Below are 23,701 nucleotides of genomic sequence, written 5' to 3'. Positions count from 1 at the left end.
GTCTCTGCCCCCCATTCCACTCCTCCAATACTGGTCCCTCAGACTTTTTCCCCTCATCTTATTGTGTTTGAAGGGATATTCTCATGGTAGTCATCCATTCCAGAGGCACAAATGAAATTCACCCCAACTTGATTTCATACAATCTCCATTTATAGGGAAAATTGAGGCAGGAGGCAAAACTGCCACAAATAGAGACAAAGAGCTCTTGACTTAAGATATAACAGTCTATGCCAATGGTAGACAGTTTTGGTTTTTTTTTGTTTATTGGCCCTAGAGACATTATTTATTGATCTCTCTAAACCCTCACAGAAGCTCTGGTATATTTAACCCTAATGTGGCAGATCCAGAAATATCACCAGACTAGCTTATTATATCTTCACCCTATTCCCAAAGTCTGATCTGACCATATATAGATGGGTAGAAAGTACAGATTTCTGGAGTCTGGAAATTATAGTAGGAGACCAGGACACCTAGAGAAAGGAAGTAGGAAAGGTTGGGACCTTGAGGAGCCTAGGGGCTTAGAAGATGCTAAGTGGTCACTATGGCTGATGACATGTTTAGCATGGCTAAATTAAGATAATTCCAATGTAGTGTTTCTGCTACAGAAATCAGGGCAGTATTCCAAGAGTTGGTGATAGAGAATTTCTTTCTTGAACTCTTCTAAATCCAGATTCTCATAGCCACAAGAATGGAAAGAACTGGGTACAGCCCCTCCAACTAGCCCTCTCCTTTGCTGTCCTCCAGAGTCTCCATCATGGTCTCTCCCCTCCTTCCTCTCCTTCTTCATTTCTTCAGGGTCCCTGGCAGGCATGTTGGGAGGAATGTGGTCGTGTCTGGGGCTGTCAGCAACTTCCCATTTCCCCAGACAGGCCCCAACAGCACAGTCCCTGCTGAAAGGCTGAACTGACTCTTCCTGGATCAACTATTTGCAAAGGGAAGGATCTAACTCCCTTTTTTATATCACCACCAGCAACCACCTCCCTCATTCTATCTGTGAAGTACATAAGAAGGGGAGGGCCAATGATTCCAATCCCTGGAAACCCCCATCCTTTTTATTAAGTTTTATTAGGTTTAAGAACTCAGAAAGGAGATGCTGAGGCCCCAGCCCATGTCTACAGGGCTAGTCCCCCAGTTCTGCAGGCACTTAGGGTTTGGGAGGATGTGAGTAACCTGGCATCCTGCCCACCCCACCCTTCACTGACAGAGGCACTTAATCTCCCTCCAGAAAATAGATTCCCCCACCCCCAGGGCCAACTCAGCAGTTTCCCCCACTGAAAAACACCTGGAATTTTGGGCTAAGAAACAGTTCCTTTCTGGGAGACACGTCTTCTTTGGCTTCCAGAGACCTGGGCTCACTCAAGGTAAATACCATATAAAAGGAAACTGGAGGAATGTGTATGAGTGCAGAACCTAAGAACCTTAGGCATTGTCCAGGACAGACCTCAGACACTAAATCCAAGAATAGACCCCCAAGGAGGATCAAAGACACAAGGACAGACCTTAGGCACTCAACCCTGAAACTGATAACAGGCACTGAACTCCAAAACAGCCCCAGAGACACAGACCCCAAAAAACAGACCCAAAGCACCAGACCCCCAAAACAGAGTCAAGGTACAGACCCCAAAAACAGACTCTAGGCATTGGACCCAAGGACAGATCCCTGGCATTGACCCTAATGATCACATCCAAAAAAAACCTTGACCCAGAATCCAAATGATCCATATCCCCAAAACAATCAGATCTAGCTAAAGAAGTTCCAATTTTTGGTATCCCTCCTCCAGAGTCTGAGTTCCCCTAGCATTCAGTATCTGATCACAAAATCTCATAGGAATATCTGTGTGCTCACACTGTCACTTTCTCCTGGGAAGTACTACAATTGTCTCCAGTCTGGAATAGTAACAATGTGATTCTTTCTCCCCAGCTTGTCTCTGTGAGAGAGTAGGAGACAAGTGGGAGGTACTGTTAAGCCTGATGTACTCTTAGTTGCCAACCACAATCAGACCCAGCCAAGTGAGTAAAGAGGGCACAGTTTGGCAATCAACATTGGGCAGTGAATAAGCAGAGTATGCTAGGACTGGGGCACAGAACTGGGGGAATATCCACAGGAAAGAATACACAGTCCCTACTCTCAAGGCACTGCCAGCATTCTCTGCCTCTAGTCTAGGGATGGGGAACCTTTTTTCTGTCAAAGCCATTTTGGATATTTATAACATCATTCATGGGTCATACAAAATTATCAGCTTATAAAAATACTCTAGTCCAGTAGGAAAATCAAATCATAGATTTACAACTGGAAAGACACCTTGAAGACTTAAAGTCTAATCCCTTTATTTTAAAGATGCAAAAATTCAGGCCCCAAGAGGTTGTGATTTGCCTAAGGTCACACAAGGATCTGGGTTCTTTACCTCCAAATCTATGCCTTCTGCCACTTCAGAGAGGGGAAAGATTCAGCCAAAGAACATAGAGCAAGTCTAAGGCAGAGGAACCAGACCTCTGATCTCTCATGGATTATAGGGCTCTCTTCCAGCCTATGAAATGAAGTTCTCTCTGTTCTTTCTTCTGCAGCCTCCATATTTCTCTCTGGAACCTGGATGACTCTGCCCATTAGTCTTGCTACACTGTGTTACTCTGTGCAGACTGAAATTCCTGGTTACCAGTCACTTACCAGTGTTCTCTTGGGAAAATGGCCCAGGAAGGAGTCCTGAGTTTATGTCAGCTTTTCTTCCACCAGGAATGGGAGGAGACCAAAAGGGCAAGGCTTAGAGAAGAACCAAGAATGCAGCCCAAGACAACAAAGGACAGGGAAGCATCCATCCAAACCCTGAGGATCCTTGCTTACTTTTGCTTCCTTTTCTGTCAAATAAAATGCCTTCTGTGGGCAAAGACATGCTGGCTTCCAGAAATCTGAGCTCACTGAGGGAAAATTCTGTGTAGAAAGGAGACATGTATGAATGCTGAACCTAAGAATAGTCCTCCGGAACTTTCCAGGAACAGACCTCAGGTCCCCAGAACAGATGCCCCCAGGAGGGTCAAAGATGCAAGGACAGACCTCAGACACCCTGCTCTGATTCTAACACTAGGCATTAGAAAGAAAAAAACATCAGACACAGTCTGGCTTCATGTCATTCCCTTGCTTAACAGCCTTTGGGGTTCTCTGTACCTGCAAGACAAAATCCAAGCTCAGCCCAGCATTCAGCACCTTTCACACTGAGTTCACCTGACCTAGCCAACACTGCCTCCCACTACTCCCCAATCAGAATAGAGGTAATGTGGCACAGAAGAAAAGACAATGGGTTTGAAGAATGAGGACTTGTTTTCTACTCCCACTTCTGAAGCTTCATACTTATGTGACCTTGGGTAAGTAAGTCACTCAGTTTCCTCTTTTTTTGCAAGGCAATAAGAGGTTAAGTCCTTGTAGGGTCACACAGTCAGTAAGTATTAAATGTCTGAGGCCAGATTTTCAGGTCTTCCTTACTTCAGAGCCCGTGCTCTATCCATCTAGCTGCCCCAACTTCCTCATTTGTTTAAAAAAAAAAAAATAGACTAGTAATTTGTAAAGGCTTGCAATGCTAAACTTTCTAATCCCGCAGGCATTCAATATGTCATTGTTACCTAACTGTTTCATGTGTCCCTCTCATTTCCTTATCTGGACTATAAACTACATCTGTGTACCCTTCTCTGCACCTGGCACGGGGCTTTGTGAAGCTGGCATTCACTGGCATACTTATTGATGTGATTGTTTTTCCTGTTCTGCAACATAATGGTTGTGGATTAGATAGTCATTAGAATTTTATTTAATCTGATTTCTTTATCCTCCCACACAAATGGGAAATACCTGAATCTTGTGTTTTTTAAGTGACTTGATGCCTATTTGGCATAGATAATCATTAGAGCAATGGGTCATGGAAGATAGAAACCAATTTTTGAGTCAAGAAGCTGTGGGTTCAGATCGTGCTTCTGGACCTTATTCACTGGGCAAGTCAACTTCCCTGTCCAAGCCTCATTTCCTCATCTGTAAAAATGGGATATAACTCTGGTGGATAGAAGGGAATGGTCTTGGTACTGAGAAAGCCTGAGGTCAGATACCACCATTGATATGCTCTATGTATTTGATCACCAGCAAGTTATTTACCCCATGCTTCAGGTAAAACAGCATCGACTCTTTCTCTGATGATTGAAATGTACTCCCCTTTCAGCCCTGACCCTTAGAATTCTGGTCTCCAAGATTCAGTCCAAGCTCTGCCTTCTTTCCTCATCCCAACTAGTGGCACCATGGAGAGAATGCTGTACTTCGAAGCAGAAAGACTTGAGTCTTAGACATTTAATGGCTGTGATATTGTTCTTCAGTAATTTTTTCAGTAGTGTCTGACTCTCTGTCAAGATACTGAAGTGGTTTCCTATTTCCTTCTCCAAGTCATTTTAAAAATTAGGAACTAATGCAGCCATGAATAAATTACTTACTTGGGATCACACATCTAGTATGTGTCTGAGATAGGATTTGAACTCAAGTTATCCACTGAATCAATAGCTAGATAATCATACTCTAATCACTTAACCATTAACTAATTCCATTTTCTCAACCGGGGCAAATAAGAGCACCCCAGGTTTATTTTGAGAAAAGAATGAGATAATATTTGTAAAACACTTAGCACTGTTCCAGGAATACAGTGGACACTCAAGTGTTTTCTTCCCTCCTTCCTAGTCCTTTAAATATGTACAGTTATCCTCACTGAGAGAATGTCCGTGCCACAAGGTCAGAAACTGTTTTACATTTTTCCTTGTATCCCCAGTACTTCAAAGAATTCCTGGCATATAGAAAAGATTTAATAAATTCCTACTGATTGATCACTTCCCCACATGTTCTAATCAGAATATTTCTTAGCAATTTTGGGAAATAGTTTCACTCAATGAGTGGGAAAGTCCCTGATAAAGGGGTGTCTGATGAACACTGATTGATAAATTAGTTGACAAATTGTAAATAAGTGGTTCATTTGCTACTGGTAGAGAGAGTTTTCACACTGGGAGTTAATTCCCCAACTCCAATGAAATCATAGATCAGGATCAAAAAAAAAAAAAAAAAAGGACCTAACTCAGATTGTTATGAGGTTCAAAAAAGACATGATAGGTAAAGGCATATGAAAACTTTAAAGGCCCATATAAATGTTAGTTATTGTTTCTACTTAATAAAGATTAATTGAGTGAATGAAAGCTGTAGAAGATATAATTTTTGTGAATAGAGCACTAGGTCTAGAGTCAGGAAGACCTGAGTTCAACTCTAACATGAAATACTTACTAATTCTGTGACCTTGAGCAAGTCACTTACCTCTGTTTGTCTTAGTTACCTTAACTGCAAAATGAGGATTATAAAAACACCTACCTCCTAGGGTTATTGTGAGGATTTTTTTTGAGACTTTTAAAAGACTTTTTAAAAGAGTCTATTACATGCTAAGTGTGATAATTATAGACTCTTTTTTAAAAACAATAATTTATTTTTACCCAGTTACAGGTAAAGTCAATTTTTAACAATTTTGAGTCCTAAATGTTTTCCCTCTTAGCAATTTTATATAGATTATATATGTGCAATCACGCAAAATATATTTCCATGTTAGTCATGTTGTGATTTGGAACACAGAGTGTTATAAAATGAATATTGAAAACTATATTAACATGTATTTGCAAAAATAAAATACTTTTTTGAGAATAAAAAGGAAAGGGGGGGGAATCATGTTGTGAAAGAAGACCAAAAGGAAAAAAACACCCAAAAAGTAGAAAATAATATGCTTCAATCTGCATTCAGATTCTATCAGTTATTTCTCTGGAAAAAATGGCATTTTTTCATCATGAATCCTTTGGAATTATCTTCGATTATTGTATAGCTGAGAGTATCTAAATCATTCAGTTGATCATCATGCAATATTGCTATTACTCTACATTACTCCTAGTTCTGCTCACACCATCAGTTTGCATCAGTTCGTGTAAGTCTTTCCAGGTTTTTCTCAAATTAGCCTGCTCATCATTTCTTACAGCACAATAGTTTTCCATTACAATCATATATACCACTATTTTTTGTGATGAAATAGTATTGTTCTATGGGAATAATAATCAGGATGCTCTTAGGGGAAAAAATTCTGGAAAGTCTTCCATGAACTCAAGCAAAGTGAAATGTATGTACTGTATACAAAGTAATAGCAATGTTCTGGGAAGACCAGATATAAATGACTTTGCTACTCTCAGCAGTACAATGAGCCATGACTACTCTGAAGGAGTTACAATAAAAAATTCTATCCAGTATATAGAGAACTCAGTTCTCTACATACTTGAGAAATGAGGCCTTTTCTAGAGACACTTACATTAAAATGTATTTTCTGCTTTCCTTCTAATCTTATTTGCATTGGTTTTATTTGTACAAAAGCTTTTTAATTTGATATAATCAAAATTATCTATTTCACATGTAGCAATGCCGTCTTTCTCTTATTTGATTACAAATTCTTCCCTTCTTTCATAGCACAGGCATTTTACTTATGGTATCATCCTTTATGTCTAAAACAGGTAATCATTTTCACTTTACCTTGGTATACTGTGCAAGATATTAGTGTATACCTAGTTTCTACTATGCTGTTTCCCAGTTTTCCCAGTAGCATATCTGAATAAATGTTTTTTTCTTCCCCTTTCATTTCTCATGGAATCTCCAGTGAAAAAGGGGAGACAGTGCTATGTCCTTATAGAATTCTCAGTCTAATGGGGGAGACACAAGTCCAACCCTTAGAGAGATCCCAGTCTAATAGGAACATAAATGAAACAGACAGAAAGACAGAAAAATAAGTGCCAAGTGAAAACTAATGGTAAATGCAGAGGGGACAGTCAAAGAACTCTCAGAATGGGGTGGGGTTCCTTAGAAAATACTTATGGGAAAAGGTGTGTTCTAAGTCAGGTTTTGAAATTGAAAAGGGACATAAGTAGGTGGAGATGAAGGGAGAAGACATATCCACTTCCCAGTCAGGGGTGTGTTGTGTGTGAATTCACCAAGGCAATGAGGTGTTCAGGACACAGTCAGCAGATAAGATTGACTAAACTACAGAAAGTAGCAGGAAGTAACAACTGGTGAGCTTGGTGAGACCTGAAGTATGTATATGGCCAGGAGAAAGGGATGGGTGGAATCCAGAAGAAAGAAAAGATATTAAAATGCTTCCCCACATTTGTTCATACCTCCTAATGTCTACAATCCATTCCATCAGTCTTGGAGATTTGGGGGGAGGAAGAGGAAGAAGAGAAAGACAAAAAGGGGAAAGTAAGAAAGAAAGGAAGAAGAGAGGGGAAAGGAAGAAAGAAAAAGGAAAGAATGGAAAGGGAGATAAAAGAAGAGAAAAGGGAAAGAGGAAGGAGAAAGGGGAAGGAAAAAGAAGAAATAAGATTTAAAAAAGACTGAAGAAAATGAAAAGGAAGAGGAAAATGGTAAGGGGAAAAAGAAAACAAAATAGGAAAAGGAAAGGGAAAGGGGGAAAGAAGGAGGGAAAGGGAGAAATACTAAAAGTCTCTCTACTATGCCACCTAGAAAGGAAGCAGAGAAGAAGAAGCAAAAGAGGAACCAAACCTATGGCTACTCACATCATCACTCTACTTAATCCAGCTTGAAGAACATTTTCTATTATTTGAATGATCTGAGTGACTCTAGAAATATATCATCCTCTGGCATTTTTGTTCTTTATTATGCCCCTAGACTGTTACTGCTGCTAGTATTTGAGCACTGACCTCTCTTCAGAATCAAGCATGACTGAATTTTAAGCAAGGATCCAATAATAACCAGGGGAAGGGAAAAGTTTACATCATCTTAACAGCAACATGATACAACATGTATTCAGGAGCCTGATGTAGTAGAAAGATTGCTAGATGTTGGGTTTAAATCTCTTCTGATATGGAAAGTGATTATGTGACCATGGGAAAATCACATGATTTTTCTGAGCCTCAACATCCTCAATCAGAAAAATGGGGATAATAACACTTAAGCTGCTTCTTTCAGAGCTATTGTTAGGAAAGTAGTCTATGAACTTTGAAAAAAATTAATATGAATTAATATTACAGAATGAGAAAGCAAGAAACCTACAATGCTCGAAATTAACAGAACTAAACTGCTCCAGGATGCTAGGCCACCATTTTTGACTCGGAAATATAATAACAATAACAACAAAAAAAATACTAATATTTATGTAGTGTATACTATGTATCAAGCACTATGCTAATGTTTCCTCATTTGATCCTCACAATAACCCTGGAAGATGGGTGCTATTATTAAACTCATTTCACAAGTGAGGAAACTGAGGCAAATGAGAATCAAGTACCTGCCTAGGGTCACATAGACTTATGTCAACTTCAATGACTCTGGAGGAAAAAGGAAGGCTGATGATTCTGCACAGCCCTCCCTCACTTAAATCCAATTCACATACAATGCAAGACATCAACCTCAAGATGCTATTGGTCTTTTTTGAGAAGAAAAAACAGCAGCAATAGCTGGCAAGTATCTGAGGTTAGATTTGAACTCAGTTCCATCCTGACTCCAGAATCTGTCCTCCGTTCTCTATGGCACCATCTAGAAGCCTCAAGGACTCTTCATCCCCCATACCCATTGCTGGGTTGAGGATTACTTAAAGGAACAGGGGCTGCTTCAGCATAGAGAACATGATGATTATGAACAGAAGGCTACAGGGGCATGAAAACTGCCTTCAAGTATTTTAAAGACCATCTCACATTGAGAGAATAGACTTGTTCTGCTTGGTCACAGAGGGCAAAACGAGGAACAATGGGGCAAACTGAGGCTTGATGCTAGGGAAAAAAAAAAAAAAGAACTATCCAAATGGGAATGAGCTGCCTTACAATAATAATATCTAGCATTTACATAGTACTATAAAACTTGCAAAGCACTTTACATGTTTTTCATTTGATTTTTCATAACAACTCCATGAAACAAGTGTTATTATTTATTCTTTTTTACAGATGAGATGAGATTCTGTGATTTTATGATTTTTGACTTTGCACATTCCAAGCAAATCTTAGTTTCAATGAGCATTTTCTTTCTTAATAGTTTCTGTATATATAGATGACATAATTTGGCTCCTTGGTAAGATCAAAATTAGTGGCCCACTCTTAGCTAATCTATAATAATAGTTATCATGCTGTATATATTATATCCTTCATAATTATTATATATTACAGCATATATTCTATAATTATTTTATATAATAACATCTATTCTGTGAATGTTACATATAACATCTCTTCCATAATTATCTATAATAATATATATAAATGTTACATATATTACATATATTATATTGTGTATAATAACATATATATTCCATAATCATTTTAGATAATGTTGTGACTATAATTATTATAATATAACATACATTATATGTTCTCATGTATTATAACATATATTCTATATTCTGTTATTATATAATAATGCATTATATATTATAATTATTCTCTTTAATAGCATATGTTCTATAATTATATATTCCATAATTGCATCTGTATCAGGACACTGAACCCAGATGACTCTAAAGAGGAAATAGAGACAGATGTCCTTGCACAGTCTTCCCTCACTTAAATCCAATTCACTTATATGTCATGGCATCATTTCCCTGATGTCATGGTCTTCTTCGAGAATGAAGGACAAACAACAACTGATATATAATATATATTATACAGCTATTATTATCATTATTTTCAGCATTCACATTTATTTTATTATCATCATTCTTCCTATTTACATTGATGCGGTTTGTTTTTCAACTTCTACTTATGTCACTTTGCATCAGTTAGTATGTCTCCCCATGCTTCTCTGAATTCATCGCATTCATGGTTACTTATAAACAGCAATAATATTCTATTACCTTCATATACCATAACTTGTTTGACTACTCCCCAAAACATAGGAATCTATTTCAGTTCTTTATTTTTATAGAAAGGCAGTGGAAGGATAGAGTGCTGAGCCTGGAGTCAGGAAAACTCATCTTAGCAAGTTCAAATCCAGCCTTAGATACTTACTGTGTAATCCTGAACAAGTTATTTAATTCTGTTTGCCTCAGTTCCTTATGGCAAACTATGTTAGTATCTTTGCTAAGAAAACCCCAAAATGAGGTCAGAGAGTCGAACATAATTCAACTCAACAAGAGAAACAACTCAGCAACATAAATACAGAATGTATGAGATCTTTCTTTTTATCATTAATGCCCTTAGGTTATATGCTTCCTTAAAAGAATGTGGACATTTTGGTCATTTTCTTAGTATAACTCCAAATTGTTTTCCAGAATTATTAAATCAATCCATAACCTCACCAATTATGCATTGGTGTGCCCTTCTTATTACAAACTCTTCAGTATTGACTGTTGCCATGTCTATCACCACTGCTAATTTGCAAGATGTGATATAAAACTTCAAAGTTATTTTGATTTGCATTCTTATTATTATTAATGATTTAGAGCATTCTTGCATATGTTTGTATAATGAGAGTCTGGTGTCCTGTGCAGAGTTCACTAATTTGCTAAGACACAAATATTTCAAATATCTCTTTCAAAAATCTATTACAAGTTCTGTTCATTATGTTCCTACTCAATAGTTACTGAGAAATAACCCAGCTTGAGTCTCATCTCCCATTAAGATGCTTATCTCCTGCAATCAGTGTGATACAAAGGAAAAATGTAATCAGACTACAGTTTAGGGCTTTTTATAGCAAGAAATATAAAGATTAAAAAATGGTATTAAAATTCCAAAACTGCCCCCTAGGGGGACTAGCTGCTTTTCTTACTTCCAGACTGATTCCTAAATTTTCAATATCTCAAAGATACTATGTTGAGCAATCTTCTCTCTCCTTCACCCTCATCCTGTGACACATAGCAGTCAGGGAGGTACCATGGGAAATTGTGAATGTACTGATGACAACTTCAAAGAGATGCTGAGCCCCACTTGAACTTCAGCAGAGTTGAAGATTGGAAGGGATAAAAGATGGAGGCATTAAAGTAAAGAGGAGAATTTTTCAGATCTAAAAGAAACATTCCACACCTTAGAAAGAGACTCAAGATTAAATAGCTCAATTGCATAGGAAGGGCCAGACTCCTAATTATTTTCCCTATATTTATTCACTCTGTTCCCAGTCCAACTTCCATGTAGTCATCAAGTTGATTCCAAAATACAATCATTCCTAAAATTTGCATACCACTTTAAAAAAATATTTTTTTCTAAACTTAATGCCCCAAGATTATTTTTTATTTTATTTTCAAAACATGTGCACGAATAATTTTTCAGCATTGACCCTTGTATAGTTTCAAATTTTCCTCTCCTTCCTCCCACCTCCTCCCCTAGATGGCAAGCAATCCAATATATGTTAAACATGTTAAAATATATGTTAAATCCAATATTTGTAAACATATTTATACAATTATCTTGCTGCACAAAAAAATCAGATCAAAAAGTAAAGTAAATGAGTAAGAAAACAAAATGCAAGTGAACAACAACAAAAAGAGTGAGAATGTTATGAAATGATCCACATTCAGTTCCCACAGTCCTTTCTCTGGGGTAGATGGTTCTCTTCATCACAAGATCATTGGAACTGTTAATGTCCCAAAATTAAAGCAACTCTGAGGTACCACCTCACATTTAAAATGACAGGAAAATAAAATGATAAATGTTGTAGGGGATATGGGAAAGATGAAACACTAAAGGTTGTTAGTGGAGTTGTAAATTGATCCAGCCATTCTCCAGAGTAATTTGGAACTATATCCAAAGGGCAATAAAACTGTGCCTCTCCTTTGATCCAACAGTGTCACTACTGGTTCTGTATCCCCAAGAGATAATAAAAGAGGGAAAAAGACCCTCATGTACAAAAATGTTTATAGTAGCTCTTTTTTTTTTTTTTGGTGACTAGGAATTAGAAATTGAGTGGGTACCTATCAACTGAGGAATGGCTGGATAAATAAAGTTATATGAATGTAATGGAACACTATTGTTCTATAAGAAATGAGCAAGCTGATTTCAGAAAAGCTTGGGAATATTTACATGAACTGATGCTGAGTAAAGTGAGCAGAACATTTTACACAGTAACAGCAAGATAATGTGATGATCAGCTCTGATAGAGTTAGCACTTCTCAACAATATTGTGATCCAAGACAAAACCTGTTGGTTGGGATGGGAAATGCCATCTGCAATTAGAGGAAGAACTGGAGACTGAATGTAGACTCATACTATTTTCATATTTTTGTTTATTTGTTTGCTTGCTTTTTCTTTCTCATGTTTTTTTTCTTTTTGTTCTGATTTTTATTTTTCACAATGTGACTAATATAGAAATATATTCAAAATAATTGTATGTGAGCAATCTTTATCAGATTTTCTGCTGTCTGGAGGGGTGATGGAGGAAGGGGGAGGGAAAACATTTGGAACTGAAAATCTTACAAAAATGAATGTTGAAAACTATTGTTACATGTTACTGGAAAAATAAAATGTCATTTAAAAAAATAAAAATAAATAATTAAAAAAAATCATAATGCCCCAAAATGGACATTTCCATATGTAAAATAAAACAAAAAACTTGCATTATATATGAAACCATAAATCTCTTTTCCATACACTTAAGTTTTTAAGTATATAATAAATTCAAGCTATTCCTTTTAAAACTCTCTTGTTTGGTTAGGCTGCCTTCTGAACTTCACTTAATACCCCTCTGTATAAAATATTTCAATGTCCTTTTTTTCTTTTCTTCTTTTTTTGGGGGAATGAGGTAAGAATTACTTCTAGCTCCATTTCTTACAAACACACACACACACACACACACACACACTCCAATCATAATTTAAAAGTGGAGGGGGGACCTGTAACAAAAATTCATCTGTTGCCATTAAGATAAAATATAAGCTTCTCTATTTGACATTTGAAGTCCTTTAGAATCTGGTTCAGAGACCAGTATTCCAAATTGATGATACATTACTCTCCCTCATACACTGTACACTCTAGACCAACTGGCCAAATGTTGTTACTCAAATGTAATTTTCACGCTTTTGCTTCTCCTCCATGCCTGTAACATTCATGGAGAGTATTCCATCCAGGGCACTAGCTCTGGAATTACATGGACTGAGTTCTGAGAGGAGGGATGGGAAGCACAAAAAAAGAGAATAAGATTTTTTACCATATTCCATTCTTCCTTATTTTCTTAGCCTGAAGCCCCAGGGAAAATTTCTTAAACAGAATTTTTTGGTTGTTTTTAGAAAATCATACCCTTACCTGCAGGTGCTCTGCTCATAGAAATATAAATATTCTTCACTTAAACCCAAAAGATATCTTAGGGTTTACTAGTTAGATTTCTTTTTTTTAAGGACCATATCTTAAACCCAAATCACTCTGGCTCTCATTGACTGATCAATAATAAGTCCCAGCCCAACCCTCATTTGGCCATTGTTTGGGTTCTGATGGTTCAGAGTGAGTATAAGTGAAAATAGCAATTGTTTCTGTTTTGGCCAGAAACTCTAAAGGTCTTCCCCTCCCAGATTGATTTTTTTTAACTAGGTTAAAAAAAAAACTATTCCCTGCCCTATTTCTTATATAGCTTTAATCACTAAATGAGCATTGCCTCAAACAAACTAGAAAAGACCATGATTTGAAAAGACCAAGGTCTCTCCCTGCACCTGGGACCACCTCCAGTTGTCCTGATCTATATCTTCCCACTGGACCCAGATGGTTCCAGAGAAGAAAATGAAGCTGGTGATTTTACCTAGCCCTGCCTCATTACCCAAGTCATGGTCCTCTTCAAGAACAAAAGACAAAGAACAACAATGTTTAGACATGTCCAATTCTTCATGGGGTTTTCTTGACAAAGATAATGGAATGATTTGCCATTTTCTCCTCTAGTGGATTAAGGCAGAATTACACAGCTAATAAGCATATGAGACAAGATTTGAACTCAGATCTTCCTGACTTCAGGTGCTCTATTCACTGAATCACACTCTTAAATAGAACTTAGTTATAATTAATGGCTAGGTCTCTCCAAAAACAATTAACAGATTTCCTTTCTCATAAAGTTTCTATATATACAGAGTAATAAATAACAGGTATAGAGTAGCTATTTATTTCCTCTACCAGAAAAGAAATACTTAAATACAAAAGATAAAAGAGAGTATATTGATAGATACTTCAAATATGAAGAATGCTCATTTCAGTCATTTCCAATTCTTTGTGAGGGGTCACAAAGGTGAGGGGTTTTCTTGGCAGAGATACTATAGTAGTTTGCCATTTCCTTTTCCATTTTATTTTACAGATGAGGAAACTGAGGCAGAGTGAAGTGACTTGCTCAGGGTCACACAACTAGTGTCTGAGGCACTCAGATCTTCCTGACTTCAGGGTCAGTGCTCTCTCTAGGTGTATGGTAAGTGTCTGAGCCAAATTTAAACTCAGGAAGATGAGTCTATTATAGCCTATTATACTATTGCTTCATTCTGGAAGATAGAAAAGACTTCCAGTAAACTTATTGAATTAGTGAACAATTGTTTTACATTGATCTCAGATATGTGCTGCCTGAACAGCAACAGAAGTCTGCATATTTTGGTCAGACTCTTTTAACTCATTGCCCTCGCGGTGGTCATCTTCTTTAAGAAAAGAAAGAAATCTTCTTTAAGCTACAGAAAGCACCTCCCACTGGCCAAGGAGCCCATGAAGCTCTCAATGACTTTGGACCTCTTGAGCTCAGGAAGTAGCCACCAAAGTTACTCAAGATCAATGTTCAGTCACCTACGTTCAAGGGAAGGATTACAAAACAAATGGAGCAGCTAGGGTGCTGAGTGTAATGCAATCTCAAACTCTTTTGGAAAACACATTCTCACTGATATGTTTGCATAACCACAATAGTTGCTGCCAGGGAGGGGAAAGGGTAGAGAAATCCCTTATTTTCAATTAAAAACCCAAGGGTAAACTATAGAAAGATAAAGATAGATAGACAGACAGACAGACAAGATAGACAGACTCTTTTGGAAAACACATACTCACTGATATGTTTATGTAACCACAATAGTTGCTGCCAGGGAGGGGATAGGGCAAATAAATCCCTTCCTTCCCACTAAAAATCCAAGGGTAAACTACAGAAAAATAGATAAACACTTCCTAGCTGTGTGACCCTGGGCAAATATTTAACCCCAATTTCAGCAAAAAAAAAAAGAAAGAAAGAAAGATAGACAGACAAACAGACAAACAGAATACTCTCAGTCTCAGATTGAATTCTACATAACTTTAGGTCTTCAGATTTAGTTTGATTCACAATCGTCTCTATGCCTCCCTCCCAGGTCCAAAATATAAAAAGGTATTTTCCAAATACTTTTTATCAAATACCAGAAACTCTCTAAGCCAATTTAGAATGGCCTACCTGGGCATTTTACATCAAGTTCATTCCTACAATAATCTTACAAGCCTTATAAGGCTCACTCTTAGCTAATCAGAAAGTCTCCTGATCATAGAGGCTTCTATGTCTACCCACATTTCAAAGTAATCTCTTTGGGAGCATGATCTAAAATCACAGAATTCTTATATTGGAAGGGAGCTCAGTGGTTTTCTAGTACAAACAATACTTGAACAAAAAAATTTCTCCATTTAATGCAAGTAGTGACAGGGAACTCACTAACTCCCCAAAGCAGTCCAGTGTATTTCTATATAGCTCTAATTATTAGAAAATTTTTCCTTGTGTACAGTCAAAAATTTTTCTCTGTTTCTTCCACTTTTTAACCATGATCCTCTCTTCAGATTTAATTACATCTTGCCACCTCTTTTAGAGAATCTGTACCTTTGGGCCATTTGCAAATGATAATCTGATTATTGAAAATATTTTACTTTTATTTCTATAAAATTATATGAAAATTTTGTGATTGTTTTTAATATATTTTGCATAATCAGCTTTTATCACTTCCATTTATCATATTTTTCCTATTTTTCATTATGGAGAAGAGAAAGAGGAGGAGAAGAAAAAGAGGAGGAGAGGGAAGAAAAGGAGGATGAGGAGGAGGAGAATCACTGTTACTATCAGTGATCTCAACCAACCCACCTCTAGCTCCCTTTTCTTTAACATAACCCAGCCCAAAATGGATTTTAGACAATATTTTATTGTGAATTTCACTTTAATATAATAAAAATCAATTAAATTTTTTGTGTTATTCAATCATTTTTCAATTGTATATGATTCTATGTAGCTCCATTTGAGATTTTCTTGGCAAAGATACTGTAGTGGTTTGCCATTTCCTTCTTCAGCTCATTTTTTATATGAGAAAACTGAGGCAAACAAGGTTAAATGACTTGCCCAGGGGCACACAGCTCGTAAGGGTCTGAGACTGGATTTGACCTCATGAAGATGACTGTTCCTGACTCTAGACCCTGAACTCTCTCCACTAGGCCACCTAGCCACCCCATTTAAACTTATATAACTATTAAATAAGCTTAAGGATCTTTAACGCGTAGATACCTAAAATAACGTGGTTGTTCTCTCCTGCAGAGTGGTCTCCCCACATTCACAATGGTATATGTAAATTTCCTTTTATCTAATATTTATCATTATGGTCACTTTTCTATTTCATCTCCACAATATGCTTTGTATACTGACCTTTTGTGTTATAACTATTTGTACATGCTCTTATCCTTTGACTAGATTATAAGCTCTTTGAGATCAGGCACAGGGTCTTAGCTAAACTTTGTATCTCCCCTAGGAGAGTTGTCTCTTTGCAGTGGACACTTGTTAAACATTTATTGAATGAATGACTGAATAAATTTAGAACAAACAAATGAATATCTTTCTCATTAGACTGGGCTCTCCCTAGAGTAAGATGATGTGTCTTTCTCACCAGACTGGATACTCTCAGAGGGTGGGGGCTGTATTTATTCTTTCCTTTGTATTTTGCAAGCACTGAACATAGTTTTCTGTGCAAAGGAGCTACTCAGTAAAGAATGAGGAATGAGTACAAACTGAATCATTGACTGATCAGTCTTGCTGTAATCTGAGTACGACACCTGAGAAAAGTCCTCTCCCTGCTCAGTTCTGGTCCTTAGAATGGGGAAGCCTGAGTCAGTCCCAGAAGACCTCACCCTCATTTGTAACTCGTGTGAGTTTGACAAGTCACCTCCTTTCTCTGGGCCTCAATTTCCCACAGAAAAATTGGAATGCTTATTGTCTAAGGTCACTCCCCACTCTAAATTCTATAATCCTATGCCTTTTCTAGGTCTTATTTGCATATGTTTAAAAAGAAAAAAAAAAGTGGACATGGGTCTAGATTTGCTCAGAAATCCTTTCTAGCTTTAACATTCACTAACTCTGCTATTTTACCCTTTATTTCAAAGCTAAGACCACTAAGGTAGGATTAATTTTCCTGAGATCTCTGCTTTAAGGAACCCTGAGGTTTGTTTCAGGGAGACAGTAGTAGAAAGGAAGGAACAGGCTCCTATCTGGTATTAGTCCATAATACACACATCATCATCATCATCATCATCATCATCATCATCAGAGCAGAAATCATGTCCCCTTCTGATGTCCTCCCAAAGGTCACTCCCACCTTGGTGAGTTTCCCTCCCCCTCTCACAGGTAGTTATTTTGCCCCAGAAATGAACTACCACCCCTACTAGGGATAGTTCTGCCCAAAGGTGATGGCCATTGGGTTCATCCATACAACTTCTTCCCACCAATAAACACTGAGTGATCAGATTGCTATTGTTCAGTCATGTTTGGCTCTTTGTGGCCCCATCTGGGGTTTCCTTGGCAGAGACACTAGAATGGTTTGCCATTTCCTTCTCCAGCTCATTTTACAGATAAGGAATTGAGGCAAACATGGTTAAGTCTTGCCCAGAATCATACTAGTGTCGGAGCCCAGATTTGAATTCAGGAAGATGTCTCTTCCTGACTTCAACTGTACCAACAGCTGACCAAACTGATATAAGCTGACCTTTGCCCACCATCCCTCCCTCCCATTCTCAATAATGAAAACCAAATTGAAGTTTGCAATAACCAGAAAGCCAGCTTTATTAGGAATCTACAGGAGGAAGGGATTGGGATATACTCTGGAAAAGTCGGGAATGCAATAAAGCAGCAGAAGTCCCCAGGCCGTGAACCTGAAAACCAACTCTTTCCACCATCAGGAGGGACAGTGGCTAGCTGGGCCAGGAGGAAGGACAGGAGACTAAGCCTGCAGTCCAGCTATGGCAGGGAGCACAGATTAGTGCTTGGAGCGCTGGCTTTGGCTGTGGGTGGTGGTCACAGTCTGTTCCTTGAGGATGGGACGGATCTGGCGGCCAGAGTGCCCTGCAGTGAGGGAGAAGGTAAAAAGTGAGAGGAGTCCATAAAGCCGGGAGTGAAGTAGGGGCTGGAGGGAAAATGTCATGCAGGGCTCCCTTCTCTCTTGCCAAATAAACTGAAGGACAGATTTATAAACCTTCCTCAGAGGCTCAGACTCCCTCATCTGGGCCTGTTTTCTCCTCCATAAAATGAGAGAGAAGGATAGAAGGGGAAAGAGAATTGGGCCTACAGTCAAGAGAATTCAGTTTGAGTCCCAGATCTGCCCTTTTTGAGACTCAGTTTCCTCTTTTGTAAAAGAGACTGGACCAGAATCAGAAGTTTTTCATCTGAGGTCCATGAACCTTTTTAATAAATACTTTTTGATATAACTGGTTTTATTTGATATCTTCAGTATTTTATGCTTTTAATTTTATGCATTATTCTGAGGAGGAAGTAGTAGGTTTCACCAGACTGCCCAAGGGATCTATAGCACAATTAAAGAATAAGAATCCCTGACCTCTAAGGACCCTTCCAGCTTAGATTTCCTAGAAGTCAATGGACTTTAAGAGGGAAATCCAGATGTGCAGATAAAACCCAGAGAACCTTACCTTCCTGAGAGGTGTGGGAGGACTGGCCAGATGTGTACTGGGAAGAAAGACTGAAAGCAAAGGGAAAAGTATGTGTTAGAATAAGGCATCATGAATAAAGGTAATTTAGCCTATATTGCAGGGGGGGGAGCAAGGAGATCAAGTTGAGAGGGACTGGACCACTCACTGGGCATCCTCTCCCTCCAGCAAGCGCCGGTAAGTGGCAATCTCCTGCTCCAACCGGGTCTTCACGTCCAGGAGGATCTTATACTCCTGGCTCTGTTGTTCCATCTCACACCGGAGCTGAGCTAGCTGCTCCTCAACGCTGCCAATGAGCCCCTGGATCTGGGACAGCTGGAGACAGTAGCGGCCTTTGGTTTCTTCCAGGTTGTTTTCCAAGGAGGCTTTCTGAGAGGGGGAGAGAGGAAAGAAGACAAGGAATTCAGCAACAGTGGGGTCACCCTTCCAGGAATCCAGAGACCACACTACTGATTCTAGTCCCAACTCGGTTCAGCCACCAATTGGCTGTGTGATCTGGAGTAAATGACCTCACTCCTCTAGGTCTTAGTTTTTTTCACCATCTTTAAAACGGAGCTAACAATGTTTACCCTGCTCTTTTAGCAGCATTATAAAAATAAAATTAAATAAGCAAAAAATATCTGAGGATATTGTCAGTATTATTGAAAATGGCTGTGATGAAGATAGAAAACTAAGTAATATGATGATAGAAAAAGGAAGGAAGGAAAGGAGGGAAGAATGGAAGAAGGAAGGAAAAAAGGAAGGAAGGAGGGAGGGAGGGAGGGAGGAAGGGAGGAAAGAAGGAAGGAAGAAAGGGAGGGAGGGAGAAAGGGAGGGAGGGAAGGAGGGAGGGAGGAAGGAAGGAAGGAAGGAAGGAAAGAAGGAAGGAAGAAGGAAGGAAGGAAAGAAAGAAGGAAAGAAGGAAGGAGAGAGAAAGGAAGGAAGGGAGGAAGGAAGGGAGAGAAGGAGAAAGAGAGGGAAAGAAAGAGGGAGGGAAAGAGAGAAAAAAAGAAAGAGGTAGAGAGAGAAGGAAGCTCAAGGTTAGGCTATTTCAAGATAACTAAAGATGTTCTGAGAGGCTGAAGCAACATACTTCCTCTCCTTCCCATCTTTCTTGTACCTTAAGGAAGGAAGAAAAGAAGGAAAGAAAGAAGGAAGAAAAAAGGAAGGAAGGAGGGATAGAGGGAGGAAAGAAGGAAAGGAAAGGAAAGAATCCAGAAGGATGAATGAATGAACAGATGGATGTTGGAGGATGAATGAATGAATGAAAAAATACTTATCAAGCACTTACTACATGAGTACAGAATTTGGTATCAGAAGATCTATTTACTACCAGAAACAAGACACTTCCTTTGAGGCTTGGGTAGTATATTTAGATAAGATTTCTCCCATAACTACCTTGAGAGAAAGAATTGTTTTTGTTTCCTATCTTTCTATACCCATTGCCTAGCACAGCAACTGACATTTGAAGAATGTTTGAGTTGATGTGAATCAAAATGAGCCCCCCCATCACTTCCAAAGAGGGTTGTACCCATCTGAGTTTGTTTCTTCCTCTACCAAGTTAAGCTCTGAGTGGGGGTAGATAATCTCTTAAATGACCTATGATGGGAACCCTGGCTCACCTACCATGCTGAGCTGGGATTGCAGTTCAATCTCCAGTCCCTGAAGGGTTCGGCGCAGTTCAGAGATTTCAGTCTTGCTGCTCTGGACCAGTTCGCTGTTGGAGGCTACTTCCCGGTTGAGCTCCTCTGTCTGCAATAGGAAGAAAATGGGCATGTTTGAGGGGGGAGCTTTTGAAGGGGGCTCATTCTCTCCCCGGAGGGCTCAAGAACTATGGACACTCACCTTGCTCAAGAACCAGGCCTCAGCATCCCGGCGATTCTTCTCTGCTATTTGCTCGTACTGATCACGCATGTCGGACAGCACTTGGCTGAGGTTGATGCCAGGGGCAGCATCCATCTCCACAGAGACATCACCACCGGTCTGGCCCCGGAGGGCGTTCATCTCCTAGAGATGATGAGAGGCTCCATTACTTGTGTCATGGGGGCAGCCAGGCTCCCCTTCTTTCTTGGCTGTTAACTGAATCTTCTCCCTTTCCCCACAACTCCCACACCCACCGAAGCTGATTCTCCTCAAGGAAAGATCTTCCCTGAGTCCCCATACTCCAACCCTTGGCCAGAGACCCAGAGACCTCACCTCTTCATGGTTCTTCTTCAGGTAGACCAATTCTTCCTTCAAGCTTTCAATCTGCATTTCCAGATCAGTCCTGGCAAGAGTCAACTCATCCAGGACCCTGCGCAGGCCATTAATGTCAGCCTCCACAGTCTGTCTCAGGGCCAACTCATGTTCATACCTGAAAGGGAGATGAGGGATAATCAGTAAGGGTCATTCACGCTGTGTCCAGCTCCTTCTGTTCTCTGTCCATCCCTAGTTTTAGATATTGCAGGAGCCATCATCTCTTACCACCCGACCTGTGTTCTCCCAGATACATTAACTCTATTGACTGTCATCTTCTACTCACTTGTTTCTGAAGTCATCAGCAGCCAGTCTAGCATTGTCAATCTGCAGCACAGTCTGAGCATTATCAGTTGTAGCTATTAGGATCTAAGTAGGAGAAAATAACCCAGCAAGACACGGTCAGCTTCGAGATCCACCCGTCTCCTCTGCTGACCTCCCATCCCAAACTCAGGAAAGATCTATTTGGCTACATACTGAAAATTCAGGAAGAGTTAGGGTACAATCCCCTCTAGATCAAGAAATGCTTGAGGCTAGGCTATTTCAGGATAACTAGAGATGTCCTGAGAGGCTTAATCAACACACGTCCTCCCCTTCCCACCTTTCTTGCAGCTTACTTATCATTTAAGCATAGGTATAGTAAGTGGAACTTGACATCAAGAAAATCTAGATTCAAACACCGCCCCCCCGCCATAATTTTAAGATGAAAACTTGAGAAATGACTTTCCCAGGGTCATCTGTAAAATAAAGGGTTTATACTAGCTGGCCTCTAGTCCATTTCAGTTCTAAATCTATGATCCTATGACTGGCAGAGATCTTCCTTCCCACTGGGAAAAGGTACAATTCCTAGTGTTCACAGCGGCCAGGTTATTTATTATCCCCTACTTGGAAGTCAAGACAAGATAATTGCAAGAACTGGATACAAAATGAGAGGTTCTGTGTTCAAATCTCAGTTCTGCCACTTTACTCTTCAGGGCATGTTACTTTATTTTTCTGGGCCTCAGTTTCCCCATCTGAAAAAGTGGCTACTGAGGACTCTTTTGCCTCTAAATTGATGAACCTATCATCTCTTATGGTTTCCTACTTTGTCCATTTATGTTCAGCTCCACTCCAGATCCCAGAGCTGAGATTAGTTAGAATAGAAAGGAGTACCAGGTGAAACCTACCTTGTTCTTGAGCTCCTCAATAGTCCTGAAGTAGGGGCTGTAGTCCTTGTCCTCAGTTGGCCTCTGCCTCTGGTACCAGTCCCGGATCTTCACCTCCAGGTCAGTGTTGGCCTCCTCCAGGGCCCTCACCTTGTCCAGGTAGCTGGCCAGACGGTCATTGAGGTTCTGCATGGTCACCTTCTCCCCGCCAGCCAGGAGGCCGTCCATACCACCATAGCCACCACCAAAGCCAGCACCCAGGCCCCCACCCAGACCCCCACCAAAACCAGCTCCACCTCCATAGCCTCCACCAAAGCCACTGCCTAGGGCTCCTCCGAAGCTGCTGCTGCTGCTGAAGCCCCCGCCATAGCCCCCTCCCAGGCCACAGGCTCCTCCAGAGGAGAAGCGGGAAGTTGTCACTGACATGCCCCCAAAGCCTGAGCCCCCATAAGCACTAGGAGCTCTGCAAGAGCCCCCACCCAGGATGGAAACACGGCTGGAGCCACCGCCAAGGCCACAGGAGCCCTTCATGGAACTGGAAGAGGTGAACTGTCTGCTGCAGGTAGTCATGGTGTCGAGAGAGAGCGGGTGTTCAGAGAGACAGATAGCTCAGAGAGGGTTGGAAAGGTTGAATGGTACTGTCTTCAGCTGCTAGAGCCTTTATATACCCAACTGGGGAGGCTGAGCCAGCTCTTGCTGACTCCCCATTACCTTGAGGATTTCAACACCCCTGAGGTCTCAGGCAACTCCCTGCTCCCAGATTATTCACCTCCTAGGTCTACTCCCAGGTTGGCCATGTTTTCCACTCAGTAACTCCCACCAGCTAAGGGTAGCATTAGGACGGAGAAAGAAAAAGCAACAGAAACACAGAGTCCTCCCTGACTCAGGCTCACAGCTCTAGTTTTCCGCGGCCCCAGGCTGAGAAACAGGGAAACTGTCCTCCCCTCCCCAGACTCCATTGTGGCAGATGGCGTCCTCTGGCTATGAGTCAGCTCCCATTAGAGCTCATTTCCCGTCCCTTTAGTTTCTATTTGAATTGATATGAGCCCATGGGGAAGGATTGATAGCTTCATCAACTCCATCCTGGGGCCATCTCTCTGCTGTTTCTGTCCCCTCAGTGCCAGTCCTATACTGAAGCCTAACAATGGTCCCTCTACCCCACTGGATCCTGACCATGAGGATGCATTCACTAACTACCTTCTCTATCTCACCCACTTCCCATCACAGAGTCCCCATTCTGGTAAAGAAAGTAGTTCCTGTTCTACTGACTCTCATTTCTATATTCTTACACAAGCCTCCATCCCATGTTCCTCAGATCCTCATTCTATACAATGTCCCCCCTTTTTTGCCTACCTTTATCCACATCTCCCCATACCTTATTCTGAATTCAGAAACTACCAGATGCCCTCTTGAATTAATTCCAACCCACTCTTCGT

At 39.9% G+C, this 23,701-nt stretch overlaps 1 protein-coding gene across 2 annotated transcripts in view; it reads right to left on the bottom strand.

Moving 5' to 3' along the window:
• Positions 1-22,899, bottom strand: part of LOC127560150 (keratin, type I cytoskeletal 14) — a 29,375-nt gene extending 6,476 nt beyond the window's left edge. The window contains exons 1-8 of one of the 2 annotated variants that reach the window (XM_051994502.1): positions 22,287-22,899; positions 21,407-21,489; positions 21,082-21,238; positions 20,731-20,892; positions 20,512-20,637; positions 19,055-19,275; positions 18,889-18,938; positions 17,998-18,307 (exon numbers count right to left, since the gene is read on the bottom strand). In XM_051994502.1, the coding sequence (XP_051850462.1) occupies positions 18,222-18,307; positions 18,889-18,938; positions 19,055-19,275; positions 20,512-20,637; positions 20,731-20,892; positions 21,082-21,238; positions 21,407-21,489; positions 22,287-22,835 (1,434 nt within the window). In that variant the 5' untranslated portion in view covers positions 22,836-22,899 and the 3' untranslated portion in view covers positions 17,998-18,221. Of the gene's footprint in view, positions 1-17,997; positions 18,308-18,888; positions 18,939-19,054; positions 19,276-20,511; positions 20,638-20,730; positions 20,893-21,081; positions 21,239-21,406; positions 21,490-22,286 lie in introns of those variants that run through there. The other variant, XM_051994501.1, reaches the window with a different exon arrangement.
• Positions 22,900-23,701: the final 802 nt, after the last annotated feature.

The sequence above is a fragment of the Antechinus flavipes genome, chromosome 4 (genome assembly GCF_016432865.1).
Source record: "Antechinus flavipes isolate AdamAnt ecotype Samford, QLD, Australia chromosome 4, AdamAnt_v2, whole genome shotgun sequence".
In the NCBI taxonomy this organism is placed as follows: domain Eukaryota; kingdom Metazoa; phylum Chordata; class Mammalia; order Dasyuromorphia; family Dasyuridae; genus Antechinus; species Antechinus flavipes.
This window is presented reverse-complemented; position numbering and strand designations above follow the sequence as displayed.